The sequence below is a fragment of the Colletotrichum truncatum genome (genome assembly GCF_014235925.2).
Source record: "Colletotrichum truncatum strain CMES1059 chromosome Unknown Contig_0001, whole genome shotgun sequence".
In the NCBI taxonomy this organism is placed as follows: domain Eukaryota; kingdom Fungi; phylum Ascomycota; class Sordariomycetes; order Glomerellales; family Glomerellaceae; genus Colletotrichum; species Colletotrichum truncatum.
In genome coordinates, this window is record NW_027222398.1 from 10,446,557 (window position 1) to 10,473,494 (window position 26,938).

Sequence of the window (26,938 nt, forward strand, 5' to 3'; positions counted from 1 at the left end):
ATGTCCTGTCCTAGCCGCCTGACGCCTAAGTGGGTCGTTCGGCTGTTATCCTTGTTTACAGGTCGTAACACGCCTTTATACTATTCTAAATATAACTAATAAGTCTAAGATATTTATCTTCTATTTAAGACTTAAAAATAAAGTTAAGGATAAGATTATAAAGTTAGATAAACTAATAGACTTTCTTAGCTATACTAAACTTATTATTAAGATTAATAATCGACTTTATAAATAAAGGAGAGAAAAAGGCAAAAGATAATAACTTATTAATTTAGCTAAGAAATACTAATAACAACCTTAAAAGAAATTCTATTAGCATAATAAGAATTATAACTAGTAAAATTAGTAAAAAAGCATTATATACGGATATTATAATAGACTTATAAACCTTAGTATCGCTAATAAAGACAACCGAGGGAGTTAAAAACCTTAATACTAAAAGAACTTTAAGTATTATAACTATAATAAACCTAAATATATAGCTAGAGACTATAGACAACCTAAGAAGATCTAAAGACTATTATAATAAGCTAACGTAATATAGAAACTATAAGACTATAATAACGAAAAATAAACTAACTATTTTAATAACCTTTACGACGATTATAAAAAAGCTAAAGAAAATAGTAGATAATATTTTAAAAACCCTTCCGGATGCTTTAGATATAATACTACCGGAATAGATAGCAAAACCTTCGTAATAGTAGATAAATAAGATATTAACTTTTATAATAAGAATAGATAACCTTTAAACTATAAAGAATAAAAGAAGGTTATTACTAAGCTTAACTAAGCCTTTATAAATAAGATAATTATATAATACCTTAGACTATTATAAGATAGTTAGTAACTTACTAACTATACTTAAATAAACCTAGTTATAATACCTAACTTATTTACCTTAAGAGAAATTTAATAATTAAAAAAAGAAAATAAATAAGTTATTAAATAGCTAAATAAAGCTATAAGACTAAAAACCTAATTAACTATTTTAGATAATAAGGTTACTTAATACCTTATAAAAAAATAAAATAAATAAACATAACTATAAAAAAACCCTTATAGATAATATATACTTAAGTATAAGACTACTTAGTTTATACTAAATAATAAGATCGCGGAGGATAGCTATACCTTAGTAGTTACTAATAAACTAAGATATAAAGTAGTTAAGTAGCTTAATAAGATATTTTAAAACTAGCGACTTAATATAAGCTTAATATATTAAGATAATAAGTAATAAATCGCTTAACTATAGTAAAGATAAGATATTTATTAATAATAAGCTTAAGAAAAACTAAGTAACCTAACTTAGTAATAATAGACTAGAGCGCTAGACGCTTAGATCGAAAGAAGGATTAACGCTTAAGACGACCCTAAATAAATCTATAAGATTAACTAGGAATTTAAGAAAATAAACGAAATTAAGGAAAAAGAGATTAATAAATACGATCCGGAATAAGAAGAAAAATTAAAGAAAATCGCTAAATAATAGTATTTTAGTATTAAAGATTTAGATACCTTTTATAATTCTAACAAACCCCGGGACGTAGCTTAGAAAAACGCGTAGATAGAAAATAACTATATCGACGCTAATAACTAAGAAGTTACTAATATAAATAATACTAGCTTTAATAAAAATACTAAATAATAAGATAAGATTAAGTATTTTATAAAAGTCTTAAAGTATTAAGAAGTTAAACCTTATAACAATAACTAATAAATATACTTTTTTAAAACCTTAGAAAGATATAAAGACTTATTTTTTAAAGAAATCGCTAAGATAGATAACTACCTATTACTTAAAGTTAAAAACAAAAAATGCTATGAAGTATTTTAAGTATAATATATTACTAATAAATACTTTAAATACTAAGTTAATAAATATAAGTATAAGTTTTACCTTAAGTAATAAAATAATAAACTAATTACTTAGGTATATATAGAAAAGGAACTATTTATATAAGATATAGTTAGGTTTAAAAAATATAAAGGAATTATTACTTTTATACTAAACCTAAAATACCTTATAAGATATTAACTAGATAAGTTAATATTATAAGAAGAATATAACTAAGATACTTATAAAGTATATTATAAAAATAAATCTAAAGTATAAAGAATATCTTAGTAACTAAGCAAGGAGATACCTAACCTTACTATCTTATATAGAAATAAATATAAAAGAAAAAAGTTATTAAAAAATAAGTAAAGCTATTTTTAGAAGGATAAAAGATAAGCTTTAAGGAAAAGTCTTTATATATAACTATAGAAAATAATATATACCTTAAGATTATAGTAAACCTAGGAGGTTATATTATAAAGGCTTTAATAGACTTAAAAGCCTAAGGAAATTTTATATCCTTAAGAATAATATAAGAAAGAGAAATATTATAAAATAAGAAATAATATTTATACTTATTAAATAATATAGAAAGGAAGTAAGTCGAATATAATAAAGGTATTATTAATTTAGAAATAGTATAACTCTTTTTAATTTACTATAACTATACTAAGCTTATTACTTTTAATATTACTAAGATAAGATAATATAAAGTTATCTTTAGAATTCTATAGCTAAGAAAGAATAACCCCTAGATAGATTAAGGAAGAAGCCTAATAAATTATAACGATCTAGCCCCTAAGTAACGCTTAATAAAGCCTTTACGCGGATTACTAGCAGTATAAAAAACTAGACTAAGCTTATTCTTCTAAACGAAAGATATATATACTAAGATACTAGCTATAATAGTAACTAATAAAGTTATAAAAAACCTACTATCGAAGATACTTATAAAATATAAGATCTATAGCAAGCTTTTTATATTAAAGCTTAAGACTAAACTATTAAAATATAGTAGATATAATTATAAGATTAAACTTAAAGAAGGTTATAAGCCTACCTTTAGTAAGATCTACCCCCTTAACTAAAAAGAAATAAACGCTTTTAATAAATAGCTAAATAAAAACTTAGCTAAAGAATTTATCTAACCTTCGATATTACTAGCTAGATATTTAGTATTCTTTATATTAAAGAAAAATAGTAAGAAACGACTATATATAGACTATCGAAAACTAAATAATATTACTATTAAAAACTACTACTTATTACCCCTAATTTCGGAACTAAGAGATTTACTTTATAATACCTAATAGTTTATAACCTTAAACCTTAAAAAAGCTTATAACCTTATCTAGATAACTAAAGAAGATAAATAAAAAATAGCTTTTAAGATAAGACGAAGATAATTTAAGACTTTCGTTATACTATTTAGACTTACTAATATACCTACTATTTTTTAAACTATAATTAACTAGGTATTCTAAGAATATCTAGATAAGACTATTATTATCTACTTTAACGATATACTTATATTTTTAAAAATACTAAAAAATATAGAAAATACGTCTACTAGATCCTTAAAGTATTAAAAGTAGTAAAACTACTTATAAAACCTAATAAAAGCTTATTTTATAAGTAGAAAGTCGAATTTTTAAGATTTACTATTATACCTAGATAAATTAAGATATTAATAAATAAAGTTAAAGCTATTAGTAAATAGCTAATACCGGAAAACCTTAAAAACATCCTAGTATTCTTAAGATTTATTAACTTTTACTAACGGTTTCTTAAAAACTATTCTAAGATAATATTACCCTTTATAAAACTTACTTAGAAGAATATTCCGTAGGAATAGTTAGAAAAATAGTAAAAAGCGTTTTAAAAGGTAAAAGACTATATTAGCTTAAAACCCGTTATTATAATCCTAAATCTTAAAAAGCCTTTTAAGCTAGAAACCGATACCTTAGATTTTATTATAAGAAGATAGCTTAGGTAATAAGACGAAGATAGTATTCTATACCTTTATACCTTTTACTCTTATAAACTTTCTAAACCGGAACTTAATTACTAAATCTACGATAAGGAACTTATAGCTATTATCGAAGTATTTAAAGAATAAAGACTATAACTCTTAGAAACTAAGTATTAAGTTAAGGTTTATATAGACTATAAAAACTTAATATACTTTACGATATCTAAAAAACTTAATAAATAATAAGTTAGATAGTTAGAATTCTTTTTAGAATTTAACTTTAAGATTATTTATTATAAAGGATTAGAAAATAGTAAAGCTAACGCTTTTAGCTAACGACTAAACCTTATAGTCTTAGTCTTAGAAGAAACTTAAGTTATTTTTAAAGAATATAAAGGAAGGCTTATATTAGCATAGAAACTCTTAATAATTAGTAAAAAGGTTAAGACTAATACGATTAGAAGGATAACTTGCAACTAGATTATAGAAATTTATAATATACTTATATATAGCTATTAAGGTATTACTAAGACTTAGAAGAGAATTAGATAATACTTTAATAAACAAACTACTTATAAGGATATAGCTAAAGTAATTAAAGACTACGAAGTCTATATTAAAAGTAAGCCTAATAGATATAAACTATATAGAAAACTATAGCCTTTACTAATACCTTTTATACTATAATACTCGATTTTACTAGACTTTATAATAAAGCTACCTTAATTAAAAAAACCCCTTACTAAGGTAAAATACGATAGTATACTAGTTATAATAAACCGACTTACTAAATACGCTTACTTTATACCTTACTTAAAGTTAAGTATAGCTAAAGACTTAGTATATACCTTCCTTAGGTTTATTATTAGCTAATATAGACTATTATAAGAAATTATATTTAATAAAAGATTAACCTTTACGTCTAAGTTCTAAAGATCCCTAATCTTATAACTAAAAGCGAAGTATAAACTTAATACCTCTTTCTACTTATAAACCGATAAGTAAATAGAAAGAATTAACTAGATTTTAGAAATATATCTAAGATACTATATTAATTATAAATAAGATAATTAAGTTAAACTACTACTTATAGTATAATTCGTATATAATAGCATAGTAGGAGAAAGTATTTAGGAATTACCTTTCTTTCTTAACTATAGATTTAACTTTATAGTTATTATAGCTAGCTAGTAATAGTAAGGTTTCTATTAATAGAAGTTAAGGCTACGATACTAATAATAAGTCTTACGTTGTATATAGGTATATCGTACTAGTAGATTAAAGGTTAGGGTAAGGTAATTAGTCTTATACTAAGTAATAAGGTATAGTAATATTATAAACTATAAGCTAAGCTAAAAGTTATTAAGGATAAATTATAAGTTAATTACTAAAAAACTATCTAAAAGCTTTTAAGTAAGTGCTTAAGTCTTAGTCTATATATAAATCTTAAAGTAAGCATTCTAGGTAGCTTTAGTAAGCGCTTACCTTACTTATTATAAGCGCTTACTTATCTTAGCATAAGTACTTACTAATTCTTTATTAATACTTACCTTCTTATCATTACGTAACCTATATAATAGTTTTTCTATTCCGGTAGTAACCTATTATTTCCTATAACGTACATGATAAGCGAGTGAGACAGACAAGCGAGTGAGACAGTAAACCAGACCTTCGCGACAATAATATCGAAATCTATAACAAGAAATCTTAGATTGATTAATACTACTCGGATTCCTGTTCTTCGGATGTTTCCTCAATAAATTGACATGTTCTCGCGTTGTGGCCTGTATTCCCGCATACGCCACACCGACGATGAGTCGTCTCAGACCTCACTTTGCGACCACTACTCCGTCGCGTTTCCTCTTGTAGTTGCGTGTCTGCCTCTCTTTGCGACTGTATATCCTCTCCAGTAGATATAGTAAGACTTCCTCCTTTCTGTAGACGTGTTTTCTTAGCCCTTCGACGCCGACTTAATATTGCATTCTCCTCTCGAAGGATTTGAACCTCTGACTCTAGTAATGCTACCCGATGCCCTAGTCCTTCTGTCCCTCTGGCTAGCTTACTCACAGCACTATAAATTGATGCTGGAGAGCTGCTTCGGTAGCGTGAGATTCGACTCTTAATAAAAGTAGACTGTGATCTTGCTTCGCTTGGGTTGCTCGGCGTCCTAGAGATCCAAGGGTCTGGTGTCTGAGGGACCCCCTCCTCAGGCGTTGGCGTTCGGAACTTTACATCCAGCTTTGAGAGAACACTTTCTGCATTCAAAGGGACAAGTCCAGCTCCTCGGAAACCTCCCTGGATATTTTTCCTCGTAAAAGACTGCTTAAAAGCTTCGTGAAATGCTGCAAAGAAATCTTCCTTCGAGATATGGGTTGTGCCTCGCCGCATCTTATTCTCAATTTGCCGACCGTAGGCATTCTTTAACGGCTGAAAACAACCAACATCTAAGGGTTGAAGTAGATGAGACGAGTGAGCCGGCATGCACAGTGTAATAATGTTGTTTTCTTGACAAAAGAGCTCGAAGGCTGCGGAGTGGTGACTTTCATGACTATCAACAACGAGGAGGCGATATTTCCCAGACGTACGTGGTTTTGTATAAATGTCGAAGTGTCTGATCCAGTCAATACCTCTCTCGTTTGTTGTCCATCCATTTTCAGACGTTGCAATAGCCCAATCGCCCGGAAGAGAGGTTTCTGTATACCAGCTTGAGAGGTGATACTGGCCTGCAACGATGATGTATGGCGGGATGCTCTCCCCTTGGGAATTAATAGCCTGGATAACTGTAACCCATTCCCTATTGCCAGGCTGTGTCATCTTCGTATTTGAACGCCTTTCAGCACTTGTAACAACCATTCCAGAAGCAATAACGCCCATCATAAAGCCGGTCTCATCAAAGTTGTAGATATCAGCATCAGCAATACCATACTTCGCAATTGTATTCTTCACAAGCGAAAACCAGCCACGAATCACCTCTGGATCTTCGCATTGAGCTCTCTTATAGTCATACTTGCGAAAGAAACGCGTCCTAAGCTGTGGTTGTCGCTTGACGAAATTAGAAGCCCAGCGCTTCCCAACTGGAGGCGCGTCGCGCTCTGCGAGAAGTCGATTGGCCATTTCTTCCACACCACTCAGCCGGGGAGGAAATGATCGCGCATCTAGGTCGAGAATATACTCAACTATTGTCTTCTCTTCTAAATCTGATAAATTCCGTGAATTAGGCATGCTGTCGCGTCGTGAGACTATTCCCTTTAGTCGCCGGCTTAATGTTGCGTGACTGACTGTATAGAGTGCACCTGCGGCCCGAGCACTAAGTTTTGGGTCATTTCTCATTGCTTGAAGGGCAATTTGTAACCTTCTTTCAATACTAGCTGATTCCATGATTTATTGTAGAGGAAAAGGTGCCGGTCGCGTCAAGGTGCGACGGTCGCGGTTTACTGTCTCACTCGCTTGTCTGTCTCACTCGCTTATCATGTACGTTATATCTTATATATATCTAGTAATATAGCCGCTAGCCTAAGTAGGTTTATTAACCCTCTATTAGGTATAATAAATAGGTTGTAATAATAGTATATAGAAAACCTTAATAAGGCTTAGTAGTAATAAAGGCTATCGTAAATATTAAGAAACTTAAAAAAATCTAAGAAAACCTACTAAAAGATTTAGAATTCGTACGATAATAGATAAAGAAATACGTAGACCGTTTAAAGATAAAGAGACTATCTTTTAAAGAGGGAGATAACGCTTACCTCCTTAAACGTAATATTAAAACAAAGTAACTAAGTAATAAACTTAATTTTAAAAAACTAAAACCTTTCGAAATTACTAAGAAAATTTCTAAAGTTAACTATAAGTTAAAACTATTAGATATTATAAAATACTACCTAGTCTTTTATATCTTACTCCTTAAACTAGCCTTAGAAGGCTTATATATAAGCGACTATATTAAAGTAGATACCGACGAAAATAAATATAAGGTTAAGAAGATCTTAGACTACTATATAACGGAAGACTACTAACTAAAGTATTTTATTAAATAGAAAAGATATAGATATAAAGATAACTTATAAGAACTAGTAAAATACTTAAAAAACGCTTTAGAAAAGCTATATAAATACTAAGAAGAAGAAAAATATAGACTAAGGCAAGATATAACTATCGGAAAGATACGAAGTACCTAGACGACGAAAGTAATACTTAGCAACGGAAATAGTTAAAAGAATAAGAAGTTAAACGCTTAACTACTAATAATATTAAAACTAGAAATACTAAGACTAGATAAAAGACCTAAGTTAGTAAACTCCTTACTAATACTAAAAGATACTTAAGAAGGATTATTAAAAACGCTTATAAAACGAAAGTTTTTAACTATATAATCCTTATAAGCATCTAAAGCAACTATTAATCTATTAGCTTTATCTAACTTTTATATACTATATATAAACGTCTCTTTTTAACGTTTAGTTACTTTCTTTTAAATCTAATAAATATAAGATAGATAGCTTATAATAAAAGCTATATCCGATTAAAGATAAGCAAGCTATTCGTAAATCTATAAAACCTCCTTACTAGCTTCCTCCTCTTTCTTATCCTACTCCTTATATTATAAATTTAGCTTTAATATTATAATAATTAGAAATAATTAGAAAGTCTAAGATAGATACTATATATAAGTAAAAGCGACTATTAAGCTATCGTAAGGCTTCTTATTATAAGTATATAAACGATAGCGATTTACGCTTTTAGCGAAAGTATAAGAACGCTTTATACGAAAATAATAAGTATAAAGCATATCCGCGGAAGTACTAAAATAAGTAAAAGCTATATCTACTACCTAATAAAGAGATTCCGAACAAGGCTTCTTTAATTTCGATTTCGCAACGCAACCTAACATAGTATTAGTATTATTAAAAGAAGTATAATTAAAGATCCCTAACCTAAGACTAATATACCTACTTATAAGCCTTAAGGATAAGACCTTTCGGAAAAGACTTAATATTATAACCTATTCGTTACGCCTAATAGAAGGTTAATAAACCTACTTAAGCTAGCAACTATGCTATTAGATATATATAGGATATATAGGAAATAATAAGTTACTACTAGAACGGAAGAACTATTAACTAAAGGAAAGGTTACGTAGAGATTATATAAATAGCTATTAATACGACTCTTAGCATATTAGTAGCCGACTTTTAAGATATCGGCTTGCGATAATATAAGAGTTAGCCTTAAAGAATAAAGACTTATATATAGATTAAGACTTAAGTACTTACTTAAAGCCTCTTAGATAGTTCTTTAACAATTAACTTATAATTCATCCCCGATAACTTTTAGCTTAGCTTATAATTTATAATATTACTCTACCTCGTTATCTAGTATAAGACTAATTACCTTATCTTAACCCTCGATCTACTAGTACGACCTACTAGTATACGACGCAAGACCTATTATTAGTAAACATAGCCTTAACTTCTATTAATAGAAACCCTACTATTACTAGCTGGCTGTAATACTTTAACTCAGTTTATTAGAAGTACAGCTAACCCCTTTCATAACTACCTATTCTATCTTTAATTAAGAACTAAAGATAGAGTTACCGGTGTTTATAAGCTCTGTCCTGCTACTAATCGGATTGACTTTCGCTGTAATTTACAATAATAATTATAGTCGCCAAGTTGCCGGCACAGGTAACCCTTCCCTAGCTTCAAGGTCTGCTCATTACACAGCTTTTATAGCGACATTAATCACAATCCCACTGAGGTCAGCAAGACATCACACTATTTACAAGCAAAACTAAACTCAATAACAGACCAGAGCCTACTAAGGAACTAGAAGCTAAGCCTTAGCCCCCACCAGAGCCGAATCCAGACCCATATCCAAAGCAGTAGGGAGTCACACCGGAAGATGAATCTGATATTAAAGTTACAAACGTGCATAGCCCCTGACAGACCCCTACGCCCGTCGTTAGGAGGACAAAGCCTACCTACACCAACAACTTCCGCAATATCACTCAATACTGCTCCGCATGTCAATGCTTTGATGGCATCAAGGTCACCAGAATCAAAATAACATCCCCGACTTCCGGATGCACAGTCACAGCAGCTCGTTCAAGCGTAACTTCTTCCAAAAGTGTTCTGCCGTCATGCACCAACGGTGCTGAGGTTGCTCTTCATATTCTTGAAGAGAAATCTAACCTATACACGAACTTGCTGAAGGAATCATATGTAACAGCGGGAGAATATCCACTCAAAGACACCCTCCAAAGGCGAGTCCAGTTCAGTCTGGACCAGCACTAGGCTTTGTAACATTCTTGTTCACCGTGACTACTTGAAAGTCTCTTTGCCCGGCTCTTATAAGGTCTACTTTGATGATTCGCAAGACGTTGTCATGGTAGGGCTCGGTAACAACTCTATATCTGGGTCAATCAGAAATTTCAACGCTGAAATCAGCCGACTAGAAGGCGATCCATGGGAGCGCTACTTCTTATATGTTCCAGATGCGTCTGGTATATTCCATTTCGCATCTTTTGGGCCAATGGGGTAGTTTTGGGACAATTCACTGCATGGCTCACTCCGGACTATAACCACCTGAGTGGCCCCATAACTAGGAGATAGCAGTTATTGCCAGCCAACAACATCAATGATTGCCAATTCAACCCCCCTTGACCTCCCAACTAAACAATTGCCATTTTATTTACCGACCGGAAGCTTTGAAATTAGCCAAGCAGAAGAAAACACGCGCTTAGTCTTCTTCCGCCTCACGAAAAGGTATCTACCAGAACTGCCAATAACTGCACATATGATTGAAGACAGGCAAAGGAGTGAAGTTTCCGACAGCTATCTGGTCAGTCATAGGAAGCTGAAAGTCATTATGCCTCATCAACTGCGTTATGTGGTTCTGAATTCAAAAACAGAACGCAAGCCCTTCACATCTGTAGGAAGGCTAGACTATTGCCAAAGTAGCGCGTTTTATGCCAAGAATCGTGTCAACTACCTAGTGCGAGGTAGATTGAGAAAGCGACAAGTCGCACACTAAGCAAGCAACCCAAATTCCAGTAATGAAACTGCCTATAGTGAACGAGCTAAGAGTTAATAAACCGGAAACCGTAAAGAGAACCTCTGTCGCAAGACAGAGTGTATCATTGGTGTAATCGTTGTTCCTCTGGATATCCCCCTTAGATGCTGTTCTTGGCCTTTAAAGTGGGTTGAGATGCCGATTCCTTCTTTAAGCGGAAGGTAAAACTAGCACCAGATCGCTTATCTTACCATGTGATCGAGTCCCGTATATCGATTATGTAATTTTTATTAGATTGGAGCTGACGTCGGAATCGGAGACCCAGAACTTTGATCCCCGCCCTCACTTCAACTACCTAGGTAGTATCCGTCAACAAACAACTCTCACAAGTTGTCACGAATCCCCTATCACTTGAATTGTGACTCGTCCATTCATCAACTTGATTCTCCTGTTCGGTTTCCAAGTCTGCCATGTATTCCCCACGCGTCGGCGATGCAGTTGATAGCCTTGACACGCCCTCCATGGTCGTAGATCTTGACCTTATGGAAGGGAACATCAAGAAGCTTTTCGACACCCTTTTGCCAACTGGACGAAACATTCGTCCCCATCTGAAAACCACAAAGAGCGCCATTATCGCCCGCAAACTCGTGGCCGCCGGGGCAACGGGTTGCTGCGTAGCTAAGGTCTCGGAAGCGGAAGCCATAACGGCAGCTGGTTTCGACGACATACTCATCACTTGCGAAATTATCGGAACCCAAAAAGTGAAGAGACTTGTTGATCTTTTTCGGAAGAACAGAGGCATCCGAATTGTGGTAGACAGCGAAGTCGGCGCGACAGCAATCAACCAAGCGCTTGCTCAATCTAACATTGATGAGCCTATTTCCACGTTGATTGACCTAGATGTTGGATTGCATCGCACGGGCGTTGCACCTGGAGAACCAGCACTGGCCCTGGCGAAGCACATCTCTACGCTTACGCATCTGCGTTTGATTGGAATCCAAGGTTATGAAGGCCATCTTCAGCATCTCCACGACCGAGAAGACCGCATGCAGCAATGCTTCAAATCGATGAGGACTCTAACCGATACGGCCGATCAGTTGCGCAGGGAAGGCTTTACAGTAGATGTTGTCACTACAGGAGGGACAGGTACCGGCGAGTTCTGCGCCACTGTGCCCGGAGTTACCGAGTTGCAGCCTGGTTCGTTCATTTTCATGGACACGGACTACCGCAATGCTGTTGGAACGTTTTATTCCAACAGCTTATCTCTACTAGCGACCGTTATTAGCAAGCAAGGAGAACGTCAGGTCACAATTGATACCGGCCTTAAATCGCTGACGACAGATTGTGGATTAGCGGAGTGCAAAGACCCTAGGTACAAGCATGCAAATCTCGGCGACGAGCATGGCTCGTTGACCTGGGAAGAAGGAACTCCGGCCCTCACGATAGGAGACCGAGTGGAAATGATCCCCAGTCACATTGACCCGACGATCAATCTACATGATGTCTATTACGCGCACCGTAATGGAGTTATTCAGGAGATATGGCCGGTTGATTCCAGAGGGAAAGTTCAATAGAAGGAGATGTTTACTGAGCTTTTTCGCTGCAAATGTGCTCGCCCGTGTTATCATACTCAACGTTATTTCACGCAATTTGGCATTTAGGGCCTGCGGGCTAACTTGGAAGAAGACGATTTGTTGTTTAATTCTTAGTTGCCTGGAAGTTACCTTCTTTCCTTGGCAGAATCTATTTTGAGAGATTGTTGTAGCCACCATCGCCTAAATGTTGTGTACCTGACAGAGGTAATCAGGCGTTTCTGGTGGTCACAACATAACATAAGGTAGCTTGCAGATTAGGGTCAAGAATATATAATTGGACCAGTAAGTAGGGTTTCAAAGTCAAGAAAAACAGCAACAGACCTTCAAGACGTGCAGAACATTTTAGTGACGTCGAAGTTCAGGTTGTGCACGTCTTCGCCGAAAGGGCAATTGAAAACTACGGCATGGCAGTGGTTGGTCAGGCAGGAGTAGGTGCGTCGGGTCACAGCACGGGTAATTATGGTGAGGGTAATAGGAAACTGTTAGGAACAACAAAAGGTTCCTGAGGGAGAATGGAACCGTGAGGTAGTGGCTTGAAGGGCTATGTGTTACGTGGCCCAGGTTCAATTCCCTTTTAAACAGAATCCACAGTGCAAATGATGCTGTTGAGATGGCATTGCTTATATCCAATTGACTTAACAGTATAACTGAGGGAAGGAAGGTAATTGGACATTCTGAGCCCACCGCCCGTGGCGCGTTGATTGTTAGCACATGGGGGCTTTCAACGAGGTAGCGGCATTGTAGGACCTGGTATGCACATAATACACCCACTGATGCCCACTACCGCTAAAGCAGGTGGCTCTTTAGTATATTTCTAGAACAAGAGTAGGTAATCTTGTGTTGATTTACGCATTGATTATTACCTTGGAAAACACGGTTTATGAACTGCAAGAAGTGCCATGATATAGAATAAGAAAGCAGGAATGAACCCCGGAAAGAGATAAGCAGAATTTTCGAAGTTTAGCAGCTTGGAGAAAAGCACATACAATTAATTCCAGCTTAAAAAAAAAAAAAAAAAACGCTGTGATTCGATTACAATATCCTGCGCTCAAGTTTATGTGTGCCAGGCAGAACAACCCTTAGTGCCCAATAATAGCCAGATTTATTGTTACAATTAAACTGAGACACATCGTCTAAAAGGAACACAAATACTCGGGTGTATCCTTTGGGGAAGGCGTTGTCTATCATTGGAGATAAGGTTGCAACTCCGCCATTGTCCATTCCCAATATTGCTTCCCAAGTTTCGAATCGCGAAAATCCTCCCGGCCACTTTTCAAACGGCCGTTAGGAACAACTAGAGATTAGGTGTCAGTAAACTCTTTTGAAATGTGGTGAAGTTGCCTACCCCATCCCCCGCTATCTTTCTCAGTGATCGCCGGGCTAAGTCCAGCAAACAGCTCAGTATAGGCGCCATTAATAGGCTCGCCTCCAAAGACTTTCTAATTTGCAATGCTTATCAGTTGTGAAGAAAATTCGGTACATCGAAGCTACGTACCACAAATAACTTCTGTGATCGTGGCATTGTGCGTTGCAGGTCCGTCATGTAAAGGCCAGGGTCAAGGCTCTAACCCACGATCATCAGTAAGAGCACTTGAACGTTGGGATAGAAGTACCTACGATGCTTATGATTCCATCTTCGATAGTGCGTCTCGCAAATTCATTAGCATGCAGAACTGTACCGGCCTTGCTTCTTGTGTACTTCGTCATAGCACTTTCATCTCGGTCATAATCCATGTTGTTAAAGTCGATCGGAGGAGATGGGGCCATAGCCACGGCGCTTGATGATACCCAAACTACTCGAACCGAGCCCTTGGTGGCTGACTTGGCCGCAGTAGATAAGGCAGGTCGGACGAGAGTCGTGAAGAGGAATGGTCCAAGGACGTTCACTCCTAGTTGAAGTTCATAACCCTGTGCTGTCTGGGAACCTTGTGGCGGAATCATGACTCCGGCATTGTTCCAAAGAACATCTAAACGAGATTCTTTTGCCAGAAATTCTTCAGCAGACTTTTTGACGGTGCCAAGATCAGTTAGGTCTAGATAGAGATATTCCAAAGTCCCTCTCGACAGTGGATACAACTTCTTTATCTCCTCGATGGTGGCCGTGGTCTTTGACTTTGATCGAGCGGCCATGTAAATCTTTGCATTCTTTTGAAAGAGGATCTTCGCAAGCTCTTTTCCCAAGCCTCCAGAAGCGCCGGTGATCATAAGCACCTATATGTTTTATCAGTCAACTGGTGGGTTGTACATGGCTGGGGTCGCAACTACCTTGCCACTTTGATCGGGCAAGTTCGTCTCTGTGAAGCTAGGCTTCGACGGGAAGAAAGTGCTCCACAGAGAACTCATCTGTTATGAATGCAATGGTTAAGGAACTAATTAATTTATATCATGAGTTGTAATAAAGATGGAAGCTGGAATAGTGAGTGAGTTCCGACTGTCTTTATATGCTGTGGTCGCAGGACAAACTCTTGAGAGTGCATGTTTGTTGTACTTCCTGCCTAAAGTCCGCGCGTTAAAGGATCTATACATGTCGTCGACGTAATTGTTGGCCAAGCTTGGAATATTTTCTTACTAGGGTGAAGAAACAGCCTATGAGAAAAAGATGTCCGAACGGTGGCTTTGTGAGTGTGCCGTCAATTTACGCATGTAAGCTCCGATGCCTACTAGTTTACGGCTTTACGGGGTTTCTAACATTAGCTTACCTCCGAACATCACACAAAGCCGCAGCCACCATTGCGCAATCGTGGTCTTATCGCGCCGTCTCCGTCCACCTGCTGGCTACGTAATTCGACTGTCGACGGACTTTGATGCGTTAGGGTTTTCCAGCTCGGAATTTGAATTGATCTTAAATTGCAGGTGGTGTATGGAAAATCACCATTGGATCACAGCTATTCCATTTACCTATAATAGTAAATTTCGTGAGTCGCGACAAATCGCATCAAATGGAAACGCATAACCTTCAGTACCAAGTTAATTGCCAGTCTGAACGTCGCCTCAAATGCCAATCACCACTGCATGCAACGGCATTTAGACAGCCAACCAAAGGTCACGGATGATGACGGGAAGCCACTCAGTTTAGGCCCTGCTATCTTAAAATGTTAAAGCTACCTCTGAGACGCTAATTAACTCGACAGAAAACGGTGCCCTGGGCGAATTTGCCCAAAATGAACAAACGCCTTGAGGCATACCTGTTAGGAAAGTCATCAGCCTTTAGCGAGCGCCCATACTGGTTCCCCTAACTAGTTTGATTGAGGTGTGGTCTCGGTCAGTTGGCTCAGGGTTCCATGGGAAAAGTTGCAGTGGCTCTTTCAACTTCGTGTGATTAATTGTATTTAAAAAGAAAACAAAAAACACAATACCTTTAGTATACTCTATCGTGTTGAGGGCACAGATACTGTTCAACTGCCACGCATGACGAGTGATTGAGGTTTTATTTTGTTGAATTCTAACACGATTACGCAACTAGCCCAACTAATAGCCGTCACCTATAGAATGTCATTTATGTATATATTGTCATAAAAAAGATGCCAGCCATTCCTAGAACGGTGTAGGAATCTCATAGCTCTCGGCCTGTACGGATTACTTCACGAAACATTTAGTCTCGATGAACGCTCTTTACCAGCCAAAAAGTGATGGAATACGGAGTTAAGAACCGCGTATATACACTTTTTCCGAGGAACCAGTTTCCAATTCAATTCGGCATTAACAACCTCTCCTTAGGTCCCTATAAAGGTACCCTAGACACATGACTAGTGCTTCGACGAAAGCAGGAGGGTTAGGTGAATATAACCATGATAAGTATGACCCGAAGTGACCGCAATGTACATCGAAAGTTCTAATTAGTATCTAAAACAACGTTCCGAAAGAGGCATAAAGGTACGGCTCTGGCTTTTGCGCCTCGTATCACTTTCAAAATGTGTTTCTGCGAAAGCTTAAGTCTGCTGAGAGGGAAAAAAAAAAGCGTTGTTGGGCTACATGAGTGTCGCAATTGGCTTGCTAACCAGGACATGTGACGCACTAGAAAGTAAGGAGGTATATAGGGGAGCCCCGCTGTGGCGTCTCGTTGTAAGCTGAATGCTCGCCCCAGAACGCTACCGTGGCACTCGCAGTTTCTTAAATGTTCAGCTGGAGTAGAAACGCTGGTTCAGCAGTCCTCAACGAGCGCCCGACTCAGAATAGGAACAAATCATTGGTTAATTGGCGCACAAAGCAAATAATTTCTGATCCATGTTGAGTGATTGCAGACAACAGCGTAATCAATCGGCGTGTTCCTCGGCATGCTACCCGATTACTGTGATGCATCCGGTATAGTCATTATTTTAGATACCAGCAAAATGACTTTGCTTATGAACTAATACCAGAGTATATAATCTCAAGCTTTCCAAACAGTGAAATGAATAATTGTATTCTATACTGACAAATACTCTACGACCGATAAGCGTTCAAAATAGGGGGCAAGCTCTCTTATTTAACTCGAGCTCTCATATTTGTCGATGGAAAAACGCTATTGCCATACAATTCTATCCTAAAAACCAGCCACGGCAAAATGTACTACAGAGGAAGTTTTTGGGCCAGGCTTATTGCGTGGCTCAACTTATCGCCCTCATTTGAGCCTCCCGCAGATCAAGTTCCCCTTGGTGGCAAAACAGACTTTATTCAGACCATCCCAAGTCATACAAATATCGCACCGTTGCCATTCAAGCCGCCATCAGGTTCCAATGGGGATGACTTCGTGTGCGAGTATCCAGCTATGAAAAAGTACGTCCCATGCTCAGATCCTAACAACCGCGAGTGCTGGCTCCGTAATGTGGAGGATGGGAGCGAATACAACATCCACACCAATTACGAAGTAGAAGCCCCAACTGGTATAACTAGAAATTATACCCTGGTTGTCGGAGATGGCTGGTATAACGGTGATGGTCAGTACTTAAAGGCAGCGAAGCTTTTTAACGACACCTACCCAGGCCCCTGGCTGCAAGCATGCTGGGGAGATGTAGGTTATAAGCACATTGAAATTAGGAGGCCCAAACTAACTGTTAATATAGACAGTAAATGTCACAGTCATTAATAACATGACATGGAATGGCACCAGCATTCACTGGCATGGTATTCGACAACACAAGACGATGCATATGGACGGAGTAAACGGTATCACACAATGCCCAATTGCGCCAAAAAGCCGCCTTGATTCCAGCTGGCCCAATGTTGAGGGTGACAGATTTACCTATATATGGAAAGCAGTCCAATACGGAACATCTTGGTATCACAGCCACTATTCTGTTCAGTATGCAGACGGCCTACAAGGTGCTCTTGTAAGTGATTGTCTTCTTTCATCAAGTGTCAGCCAATCGTCTAGACTAACAAGACTTGAGACCATTCATGGACCGCATTCCGGCAATTATGATGAAGCTAAAATACCGCTGATTATGACAGATTGGAGTAAGTAACAGCACCAAAATTTCTCGCCTTTCAACGCCCCTGGTCTACTTTGACTACCACGTGGCATTGACGCCAGGAATGCTGCTAACATTAGTCTAGCTCATATAAGCTCTTTTGAGTCCATGGCATCACCAACCCCGGCCGAAACTAACACGACTATCCTACTAAATGGCAGAGGGGATGTTAGGAAGTTTGGCTATGAAGTGACGCCAGGGCTAGAGCTTCCAGCCTTGTGGGAAATACATTTTCAGGCCAAGGAAATATCCCGCCCTGGAAGATCGAAACGCTACCTCTTGCGTCTTATCAACACTTCATTCGACTCAACGTTCGTTTTTTCGATTGACAATCATTGGCTTCAAATAATCTCATCTGACTTTGTGCCAATTGAACCATACTTTAACACGTCTGTGCTTGTAGGTATAGGACAGAGATACAACGTCATCGTCGAGGCGGATCCGTCAGCTGGCCAAACAAATCCCATACCATCAGATGGCAACTTTTGGATCCGCACTTGGATTCCTAAGAACTGTGGAACAAAGCCAGGGCGCCAAGGCTATGAGAGAACAGGTATTCTCCGATACAATCACTTAAGTGATACTGCGCCGACTAGTCAACCATGGAATGGTATCTCGTTGCGCTGCTCGGATGAGACTTATACTTCTTTGAAACCAAAACTTCCCTGGTATATCAATCGTCCAAAGGGAAGCCATAATGATGGAGCTGGAGCCGATCCCGAGATCTTTGGTGTTCAGCTCAACAAAGACTTGAAGCCTGATAATTTCCCACTTGCGAGATTCTCCTTCGAGCCAAACGCAAATGATGGCTTTACTCCGTTGCAGATTAACTACAGCGATCCAAGCTTTTTGCATCTATCCGACTACTCTGGCGATTGGCCAAAGTCATGGGTTATGACACCTGAAAACGGGCATGATTTGGACTGGGTAATAATTCTTCTGCTGCTTAAAAGGGTTGTATTGTTTATGATGAGATACAGGTTTTTCTCGCATTCACTGGTAACCGAAAGGGCGACTCAATCGGCGCACATCCAGCAAGTTAATCTATTAAATTTTAACCGATTAGATTAACTTCTAACTCATTCTCAACAGATTCATCTCCACGGACACGATTTTGCCGTTCTAGAACAGGCCGAGAACAAGACATACAATGTCAGTAATCTCAATCTCAAGTGGGACAACCCTCCACGACGAGACGTCGTCCTACTACCAAGAGATGGTTACGTCGTTATCGCTTTTAAAACAGATAACCCAGGCATGTGGCTACTACATTGCCATATTGCCCGCCACGCATCCTTTGGGTTGGGAATTCAGATTAATGAACGTCAGGAAGATGCTGACAAAATCTGGCCGTTTCACACCGACGATGCAATTGCTGCAGCAAATAAAACATGCGATAATTGGCGTGCATGGCAAAGCCAATGCAAAAACTTATGGCCTGGTCCATTGAATACTTCAGGCAATACAACGTGGAAGGCTTGTGAGGAAAACCATGAAAAGAATCCCAAAGTGTGGCCGTTTCAAGACGACTCCGGCATCTGATCAATCATTACAAATGCACACAGTATCTAATAGTTTGAGAGGTGGAGTACATTATATTTGGAGAGCCCGAATTCTATCGGAAGAAGTTTTTAAAAATAGTTCCCGCTGAATGACTCTGATCTGGGACGATAAGTAGCGCAACCCCGAGACCTCATCTGTTGTAATTTTTGCGTCTTTGCACTTGCTTTTTTTCATAGTACCAGAGACAGCGTATACGGGTAGTGACGCTGTGACTAGCTTACTGTTAGCATTATTATGCATTCTCTACTGCAAACTATAACAGAGCAATTAAGATTGTCAAAAGTAAAAAAGATGTGGTGGAAAATCTTAATATCGGTCATTTCCGAAACTATTACCATCGCAAGTCAATGATTTCATATAAAGGAGTGTAGTCGATTGTAAGAAAAAAGGAATAGCAGTCAAACATATCTCGCAGCTCATTAAATTGACATATGGGTATTACCTCGCGGTCCTATTCACGATGAATCTGAAGAACTCTATTATCTTTCTTGCTATAACCACCTCAACATTAGCAAACCCACTGTCCAGATGCAAGCGTAATGGGGATGGCACCATCGACAAGCGCTGTATATCACTTGATCACTGCAACTGCAAAATGTACATCCCAACATTTTTGAGTGGCTATTTTCTTCATTGTACTGACAAACTTCTCAGGTGGGTCCCTGGAAAGGATGCGAAAGCACCTCGCCAGTATCTTACCGGCGATTTTGCGTACGGTACAGGTGTGATTCATGGACATATGAAGGTACAGGGAGGGGCAGGAATGGGCAGTGTATGTTCTGTTACCTGGGACAGAGGAAACAATGGAAAGTGTGGATACTGGAAGCAGATTGCTGGTCCTAGTGGAAATGGATGTCAGCAGTACCAAAACACTTGGTTCAGCTGTGACGAAGTTTACGAGTAACTGTCAGATCAATGCATAATGCATATCGTTGTGTATGTGAAAAGTCAAAGCTAGTGTATATTGATGGCTACAATGGTATAAGAACGTTTCAGAGTGAGAAGTATTCAAAGTGCGTCGAGGTTGTAAGGCATAGGGGCCACTACAAATAAAGCCAAATTTTGCACCTGCTATAGCATTATCATCATGCAGATAGAATAGCTTTAATGATCCTAACATATGGTAGGGTAGAACTAGAGTGATGTTTTTATTTGCTTAGGTAGTAGAAGAACAATGTAAAAGGAGATAGCAAAACAAGTGCAAAGAGAAAATAAGCAAACTAAACTACCTTACATACCCGACAAGACTACTAACATATATTTCATTTGAGAATTCCTGAAATAGATATATGAAAGAGCATAATGCTAGCGGAATCACATAAAAATAGGTCAAAAGTCATGTTAAAGAGATCAGTGGGGGCACTTATAATCAGACGGTCATAGTCTAGGATAAAGCACCGTTAATAGTGAAGGAATCTATGAAAGCAATCAGGTAGCCGGTCCAGATGAATAAGAAATAATTCCTAGTAATACTCTAGATATAAAGCTTTCCATTCTAGAATCGATAGTTAAGATTTATTATATCTTTAGGAGCGTATTTATTAAGCTAACGGGAGAGTTATTAAACTAAGTATTGTTTTTCTAAAAGCATAGGATATCTTATATGTCTTTCTTTTTCTCTTACTTAAAAAGTTGTTCTACTATTTATAAGAGAATACCAAGCTACTATACATTACTCTACTTCGTGCAGCATAAGTACTAAATAAAGAGATTGCGTTAGTTATCTAATAATCTTTTTATATTTTATAAGAATAACTTACCTGATAGATACAAGAGCTTATGCTATTTCCTTACGGGTCCTTTTTGATGCAGTCGAAGCTAACCTGGCGGATGTTGTTGTTCGAATATTCGTAGGCGCACATTCAGGGGTCAATCGTGATGTGTATTGTGCTTCTTCTTTTCCTAAGACCTGTCCGTATCCCTTACGCGCCTTCTTCCGGCGTGTTCCCTGTGACTAAGCGCACCTAGCGCGGTCCTCGGCCAAACATTCCTCCTAGCGCCTTCCTGGCATCCTAGGCGCTCTGCGTGTGCATCGCTTCCAGCGCCCCTGGCCTACCACCCTTTTTGACACACCCCTTTAGCCTTCGCGGCTCGAGACCTCGGTCCTAGGGCGCTCCTGCGCGCTTCATACGCAGCAGCGGAGGCTACCCTTAGGGGTGGCAGGCCAACCGACTTCTTCCTTATTCCTCTCCTCCTTCAAAGATCCCTCCGCTCCATGCGGTCTCTGCGAGAGGGTCCCTCTCTTCGCGTAGTGGTTCCGTCTCCTTCTTCACCAAGTTGAGCTGTTTTATGAAGTCTTCAAACGGTTGCCTTGCGAGGCTCTTCGTGAGTCCGTCCGCAACAAGGTCTTTCGTTGGTGTGTGGACGACGTTGATGGTGCCGTTCTCAACCTCCTGTCTCAACCAGTGGTTGTGTATATCAACGTGACGAAGCCTCGTCTTTAGAGTCACGAGTTCCTCAGTTACTATTCGAATCGTCTGGAGGTTGTCGCACTGGATCGTTATTCCGCCGCTTGGAATCGTCGTATTAAGAGCACTCAACAGACGGCTAACGAATATAGCTTCGCGTGCTGCTTGTGAGAGGGCGAGAAGCTCTGCTTCTGTCGTTGATGTTGTGACTGTGTCTTGTTTGTTCGCTCTCCATCCGATCAATCCTCCAGCAAGCCGTAGTGCGTACGCCTGAGAGCTCTTTCGATCTAGCGAGTTATCTGCGAAGCTGGCGTCTGATGCGACTTCGAAACTCTTGTTGTTGCCATCGTACTCGAGACTAAGGAAGCAGGTGTCCAAGATGTACTGCAATACTCGATCTGCAGCGCGATGATGCTTCTGAGAGGGATTCTGGTTAAACCTCGCCAGACGGCTTGCAGCAAAGGCGATATCGGGGCGCGTCATCACCGCCAAGTATAGGATCGATCCAATCTTTCGTTGGTATGCCGTTATTTCGCTCTTTGAGGCGTGCTCCTCGGCGGGCAGTAGCTCCTCGTTCGTCATAGGTGTCGTAAATCGAGTGTTCTTCCTCTGTGATCCTTTATGTGTGCCTTGACCAATCAACCGTGCGATCTTCTGTGCGTATGCTGCCTGAGATAGCCAGATTTTCTTCTTGGCTCGGTCGCGCGTGACCTCGATTCCTAGAAACCAGTGAAGAGGGTCTCCGCCTTCCAGGTAGTACTTCTCTTTGAGCCCGTTAATGAGGCGCTCAGCAGCGTTTCTACACTCAGGGGGAAACGCGAGAACACAGTCGTCGACATAGAAGAAGAAGAGCACGCGTCCCTTCCGCCAGCAGCAATTCTCGCCTGCGACGCGTTCCATCCCCATTGCTTTCAGACCGTTCTCTAGATGCCGTTGCCACAGTAGAGGGGACCTGCGAAGGCCGTATAGAGCCTTCTTCAGCCGCAGGACCTTCCCCTGCTGCTCATGGCCCGGTGGAAACTCCATATATACTGTCTCGTCGATCGGAGCGTGGACAAAGGCATTAACTGCGTCGTACTGCAGTAAGGTAAGATCTTGCTGGGCCGCGGTGGCAATAAGGGTTCGGAACGATTGTCCAGCGAGGGTCGCAGCGTATGTATCCTTGAAAGCGTTTTTAGCCTGTTGATCTCCTCGAACAACGATCCTTGCCTTGAGTTTCTGGAGTGCTCCCTTCTCGTCCGTTTTATAGACGTATACCCACCGGCAACCCAGAATCTGGTGCCCGGCGGCTTCTCTACGGTCCACGACGACGTATGTATCCATCTCATCGTGGCTCGCGAGGTGCTTCTCTTCCGCTTCTCGGAATCCCCTCTCGTAGGGGTGGCCGTATAGATCGGCATGTTTCTAAGGCACTGGGGGTAGTACGCCTGCTTGGCTTTTTCGCTGGGGCAGAGGACGGTCCTCTCCCGGAACGCTAGAGGCCACGGTCTCAACCGCGGGCCCCCCGTCACCTGACACGGGCCTACCGTTGTGGGAGCTTAGCCCAGAGGGAAGGTCTTCCTTTACCCTCGAATAAACGTGGTTTCTTCCCTGACGGAGGTCGAAGGCACGCTCACACCCAGGGTTTCTAAGACTCCTCCTGGGCCCAGGGGCAGGGTTTATACCATTACCACGTCCGGCTACGGTGAGACCTTCGAGTCTGTTGTTCCAACATACTACCGCTTCCAGGCTGGTATCGGCGTTCTTCGCCTTTTGCTTCATCTTCACTCGTTTTCTACCCGTTCTGGTGCTGCCGAGGAAAGCGGCTTGCCAGGAGGTACGCGGAGTGGTAATTGGAAACTCTTCGTGGATCGATTCGCGTGCATGAACCGCCTCAGGAGCGATCGAAGCACGTCTCTTCCTCTACCCCTTCACTCCGAGTGCCTCCTTAAGGCCTGCGAAGAACGAGGTGGGTGGCGTCCGCGGTGGTGTATTGAGTTCGAATCGTGACTCCACGTACTTAGGCGACGGCGGTGCGGTGTATTCTTGTGCCTCTTCGTCTTCAATGTACTGGACTTCATCGACTTCTTCGTCTGCGGTGTGTGCGTACTCTGGAGATGTTATCCCTGTGGGCGAGACCTCTAGTCGCGCGAGAAGAGCGTTGAGCTCGTTTACGTCGAGGTCTTTGAGGTCATCCCGCAGCTCGTTGATATCTCCATTAAAGAACTCGGTTTCCCTGAACACAACGTCTCGCGTTGTGATAACGCGGGCAGTAAGCGGATTCCACACGCGGTAGGAGTTGCTAGTACTGTACCCAATGAGGTAGCCTATCCATCCTCTCGGTTGAAGCTTTCTCGACTTATTCCTGCCCAGCTGTGCGTCTGTTGTGAGCGCATACACTTTGCAGCCGTACGCTCGAAGGTGGGCTTGATGAGGCTTCCCGAGATCTGGGCCGCGAAACTGATTATGGAACCGTTCGAAGGGCGTTTTCCAGCCGCGCGCCGCTGACGGCGTCCTGTTGTATAAATACGTCGCGGCGGCAACGATTTCGGGCCACAGCATCTCAGGGAACTTGCCTGCCTCGCGAAGGGTCCTAGCCTTCTCCTTGATAACTGCTGCGATTCGCTCGGCGCCTCCGTTCTGGGCCTGCGTATTGGGCGCAGAGGGTTCGAGGACCACCCCTTGAGATTGAAGGTGAGTGGCGACTTGCTGATGAATCGTTGCAACCTCGCGGTCACATTCGAAGACTTTGACCTGTATATTATATTGCGTCTTCATCATGGCCATGAAGAGATCGAATACCTCGAGGAGCGTCTCTGTTGTACGGTCCTTAAGGTAGTAGTCCCACGAGTATCCTGTTAGTCGGTCAGAGAGTATTACCGTAGACATATAGCCTCCGTATCCTTGAGGGCTAATCGAGTGAAAGTCGAACGCCACTCTTGATCCTGGTTTTGCCCACGCTATAGACTCGCGTGGGGCACGTCGAACAATTCGTCTTGTCTTCCCTTTTCCACACGCTGAGCAGTCAGGCAGCTTGTTGCGTAGGTCACCCATGATCTTCACGCCTCGAGAGGCGTTGACGAGGTGCTCCAGCACCCCCTCGCCCGGGTGACCCAGTCTCTGGTGCCATCTGAACGGTCTTCCTGCGAGTCTTTTGCGCGGTGTAAACGATGTGTGGCGCTGCTTCGCCTGCGTGACGAATCCTGCTTTGGTATTGTCCTCGATAACCTGTTGTCCATGGAGATCGTGAAGGTAGCAGACGAGTGTCCCATCCGCTCTTCGTACGCAATTCTGGCCTGGGCGGTTATCCCACCACATCCCTCGTTGCCGTAGAAGGCGGTAGGAGACTAGATTCGTTGCGAATTCTTCGCAGTAAGCGACGTTGTATAAGCGGAGTCTTACCTTCTTCCCCCGCTCAGCGTCAGCCGTTATATCCACGTTTCCATACCCTAGGATTGGGACTTGTGAGGCTCCTGCCCATAGGTAATCCCCTGGTTCAGCTGCTCTGAAACCTGAGAATCGAGCCCGGTTGTTGAACACGTGTAGCGATGATCCTGAGTCGTATATCGCAGAGTTGTGTAAGGGGTACTCAGTCCGGATCATGAACGCAGAACGGTCACTCGTATACTGCTTCCTCCACGATGCGTTGGCTGACCCCATACACCGACCATACAGTCAGGTCTGCTTCGCTTCCTTCTCGCGTTGTTCACGGATCTTCTTCACGCGGTCCGCGAGGTCGTCATCGGCCTTGAGACGCTCGGTGACCTTCTTCATGATGTCGTTGCTGGGCCTCCATCCTTCATACGCTTCCTCTGGGAAGCAGTAGAAGCAGTTGGCAAGTAGGTGTCGTGGCAGATCACATCCGTGACACGTTGGCATCTCGTTTTGGGTCCGCGAATCGGCGGCCCTATGTCGCTTCTTGGTTGTACTCCGAGGCATGGTCTCCTTGGGTCCTTCTCTTGTTGTGGCAAAGGCACCTCTTGAGGCTCTTGGTCCTGTCGATAGGGTATCTGCGTGGATTCGTATATATCGTCGTACTTCCGCAGAGATCTTGCTGATCGAGGGGTTGTCCGACTCGTGGAACTTCGCCTCGAACGTGGCGTGGAACGCAGAAATAGCGGTCTTCGCAATGACCTTTAGGAAGTCCTCGCTCCACTCGCTGAAGTCCCTTGTCTGGGCAAGGTTGACCTCTTGTCCCTTCAACATTGCGGCCTCCCATTGCTCGAGCCAGTTCTCGATCTTGGCCTTCGTGGTTATCCGCTTTGTAGCCGCTTGCTTGACGGTCTTCTCGTACTCCTCACGCGCGGCGCTCTTTTGTTCATTGTTCGAGATCGAGGCCACGCCCTTCAGCTTGACCATCCAGGCTTGGAGGGTCTCCGTAGGTTTACAGCACGCATTGACGTACTTCTCGGCTGCTGTCGATAGGACCCAGTTGCGGAGCTCTCGTAGAGCAGCCGCTTCACGCTCGTAGATACGGATATCATGGTTGTAGTCGCTCCGGAGCTGTACATACTCCTCACGGTCCTCCTTGACAAGGTCTTGGAGGCGTCTAGCCGTCTCGTTCGATCGAACTTCTACGATATCTGGTGTCTGTGACACCTCGATGATTGATCCGCGGGTATGTCGCGGTATAACTTTCTTCTTGTAGTCGGAGAAGGCCGGAGGCTCCGGCTTCGGCATCCGCTTCTCGGGGTTTTCGGCGCCGGGATCCACTTGCTCCCAGACGTCCAAGTCGGTGGCTTTACCCTGGAAAACCTTATACCAGGTTGGCCATTGACTGGGGTTGTTGAGGACAATGGATTCCATCTTTGCTTATGTCGTTATTGATTCGGGCTTATCGCGTGGGTTTTGAGGGACGTAAACGGGGTGTTCGTGTGTTTTGCAGTTGATCGGATCTTCGAATAGCTTCGTTTTGCCTGTAGGTAGGCCAATTGGTAGGTAATCAGACTGTTAATTGTTCGAATATTCGTAGGCGCACATTCAGGGGTCAATCGTGATGTGTATTGTGCTTCTTCTTTTCCTAAGACCTGTCCGTATCCCTTACGCGCCTTCTTCCGGCGTGTTCCCTGTGACTAAGCGCACCTAGCGCGGTCCTCGGCCAAACATTCCTCCTA

The 26,938-nt window shown here is 40.9% G+C and overlaps 6 protein-coding genes across 6 annotated transcripts; 3 read left to right on the forward strand and 3 right to left on the reverse strand.

Moving 5' to 3' along the window:
- Positions 1 to 5,537: 5,537 nt before the first annotated feature.
- On the reverse strand, positions 5,538 to 7,193 carry CTRU02_202928 (transposase; the record flags this gene model as incomplete). Its single annotated transcript, XM_070204109.1, has 1 exon — positions 5,538 to 7,193. One exon carries the CDS (start codon positions 7,191 to 7,193, stop codon positions 5,538 to 5,540), a length of 1,656 nt encoding a protein of 551 aa, XP_070062691.1.
- Positions 7,194 to 11,299: 4,106 nt separating this feature from the next.
- Positions 11,300 to 12,403, forward strand: CTRU02_202929 (metal-activated pyridoxal enzyme; the record flags this gene model as incomplete). Its single annotated transcript, XM_070204110.1, has 1 exon — positions 11,300 to 12,403. The coding sequence occupies one exon, from the start codon at positions 11,300 to 11,302 to the stop codon at positions 12,401 to 12,403; it is 1,104 nt and encodes a 367-aa protein (XP_070062692.1).
- Positions 12,404 to 13,608: 1,205 nt separating this feature from the next.
- On the reverse strand, positions 13,609 to 14,767 carry CTRU02_202930 (short-chain dehydrogenase; the record flags this gene model as incomplete). The annotated part of the gene is made up of 5 exons (XM_070204111.1): positions 13,609 to 13,718; positions 13,770 to 13,863; positions 13,920 to 13,988; positions 14,042 to 14,635; positions 14,690 to 14,767. The coding sequence occupies 5 exons, from the start codon at positions 14,765 to 14,767 to the stop codon at positions 13,609 to 13,611; spliced, it is 945 nt and encodes a 314-aa protein (XP_070062693.1).
- A 2,200-nt stretch (positions 14,768 to 16,967) lies between these two features.
- On the forward strand, positions 16,968 to 19,416 carry CTRU02_202931 (Lcc2; the record flags this gene model as incomplete). Its single annotated transcript, XM_070204112.1, has 5 exons — positions 16,968 to 17,414; positions 17,467 to 17,733; positions 17,794 to 17,860; positions 17,960 to 18,801; positions 18,967 to 19,416. 5 exons carry the CDS (start codon positions 16,968 to 16,970, stop codon positions 19,414 to 19,416), a joined length of 2,073 nt encoding a protein of 690 aa, XP_070062694.1.
- A 481-nt stretch (positions 19,417 to 19,897) lies between these two features.
- On the forward strand, positions 19,898 to 20,341 carry CTRU02_202932 (uncharacterized protein; the record flags this gene model as incomplete). Its single annotated transcript, XM_070204113.1, has 2 exons — positions 19,898 to 20,034; positions 20,092 to 20,341. 2 exons carry the CDS (start codon positions 19,898 to 19,900, stop codon positions 20,339 to 20,341), a joined length of 387 nt encoding a protein of 128 aa, XP_070062695.1.
- Positions 20,342 to 25,499: 5,158 nt separating this feature from the next.
- CTRU02_202933 (gag protein) lies at positions 25,500 to 26,630 on the reverse strand (the record flags this gene model as incomplete). Its single annotated transcript, XM_070204114.1, has 1 exon — positions 25,500 to 26,630. One exon carries the CDS (start codon positions 26,628 to 26,630, stop codon positions 25,500 to 25,502), a length of 1,131 nt encoding a protein of 376 aa, XP_070062696.1.
- Positions 26,631 to 26,938: the final 308 nt, after the last annotated feature.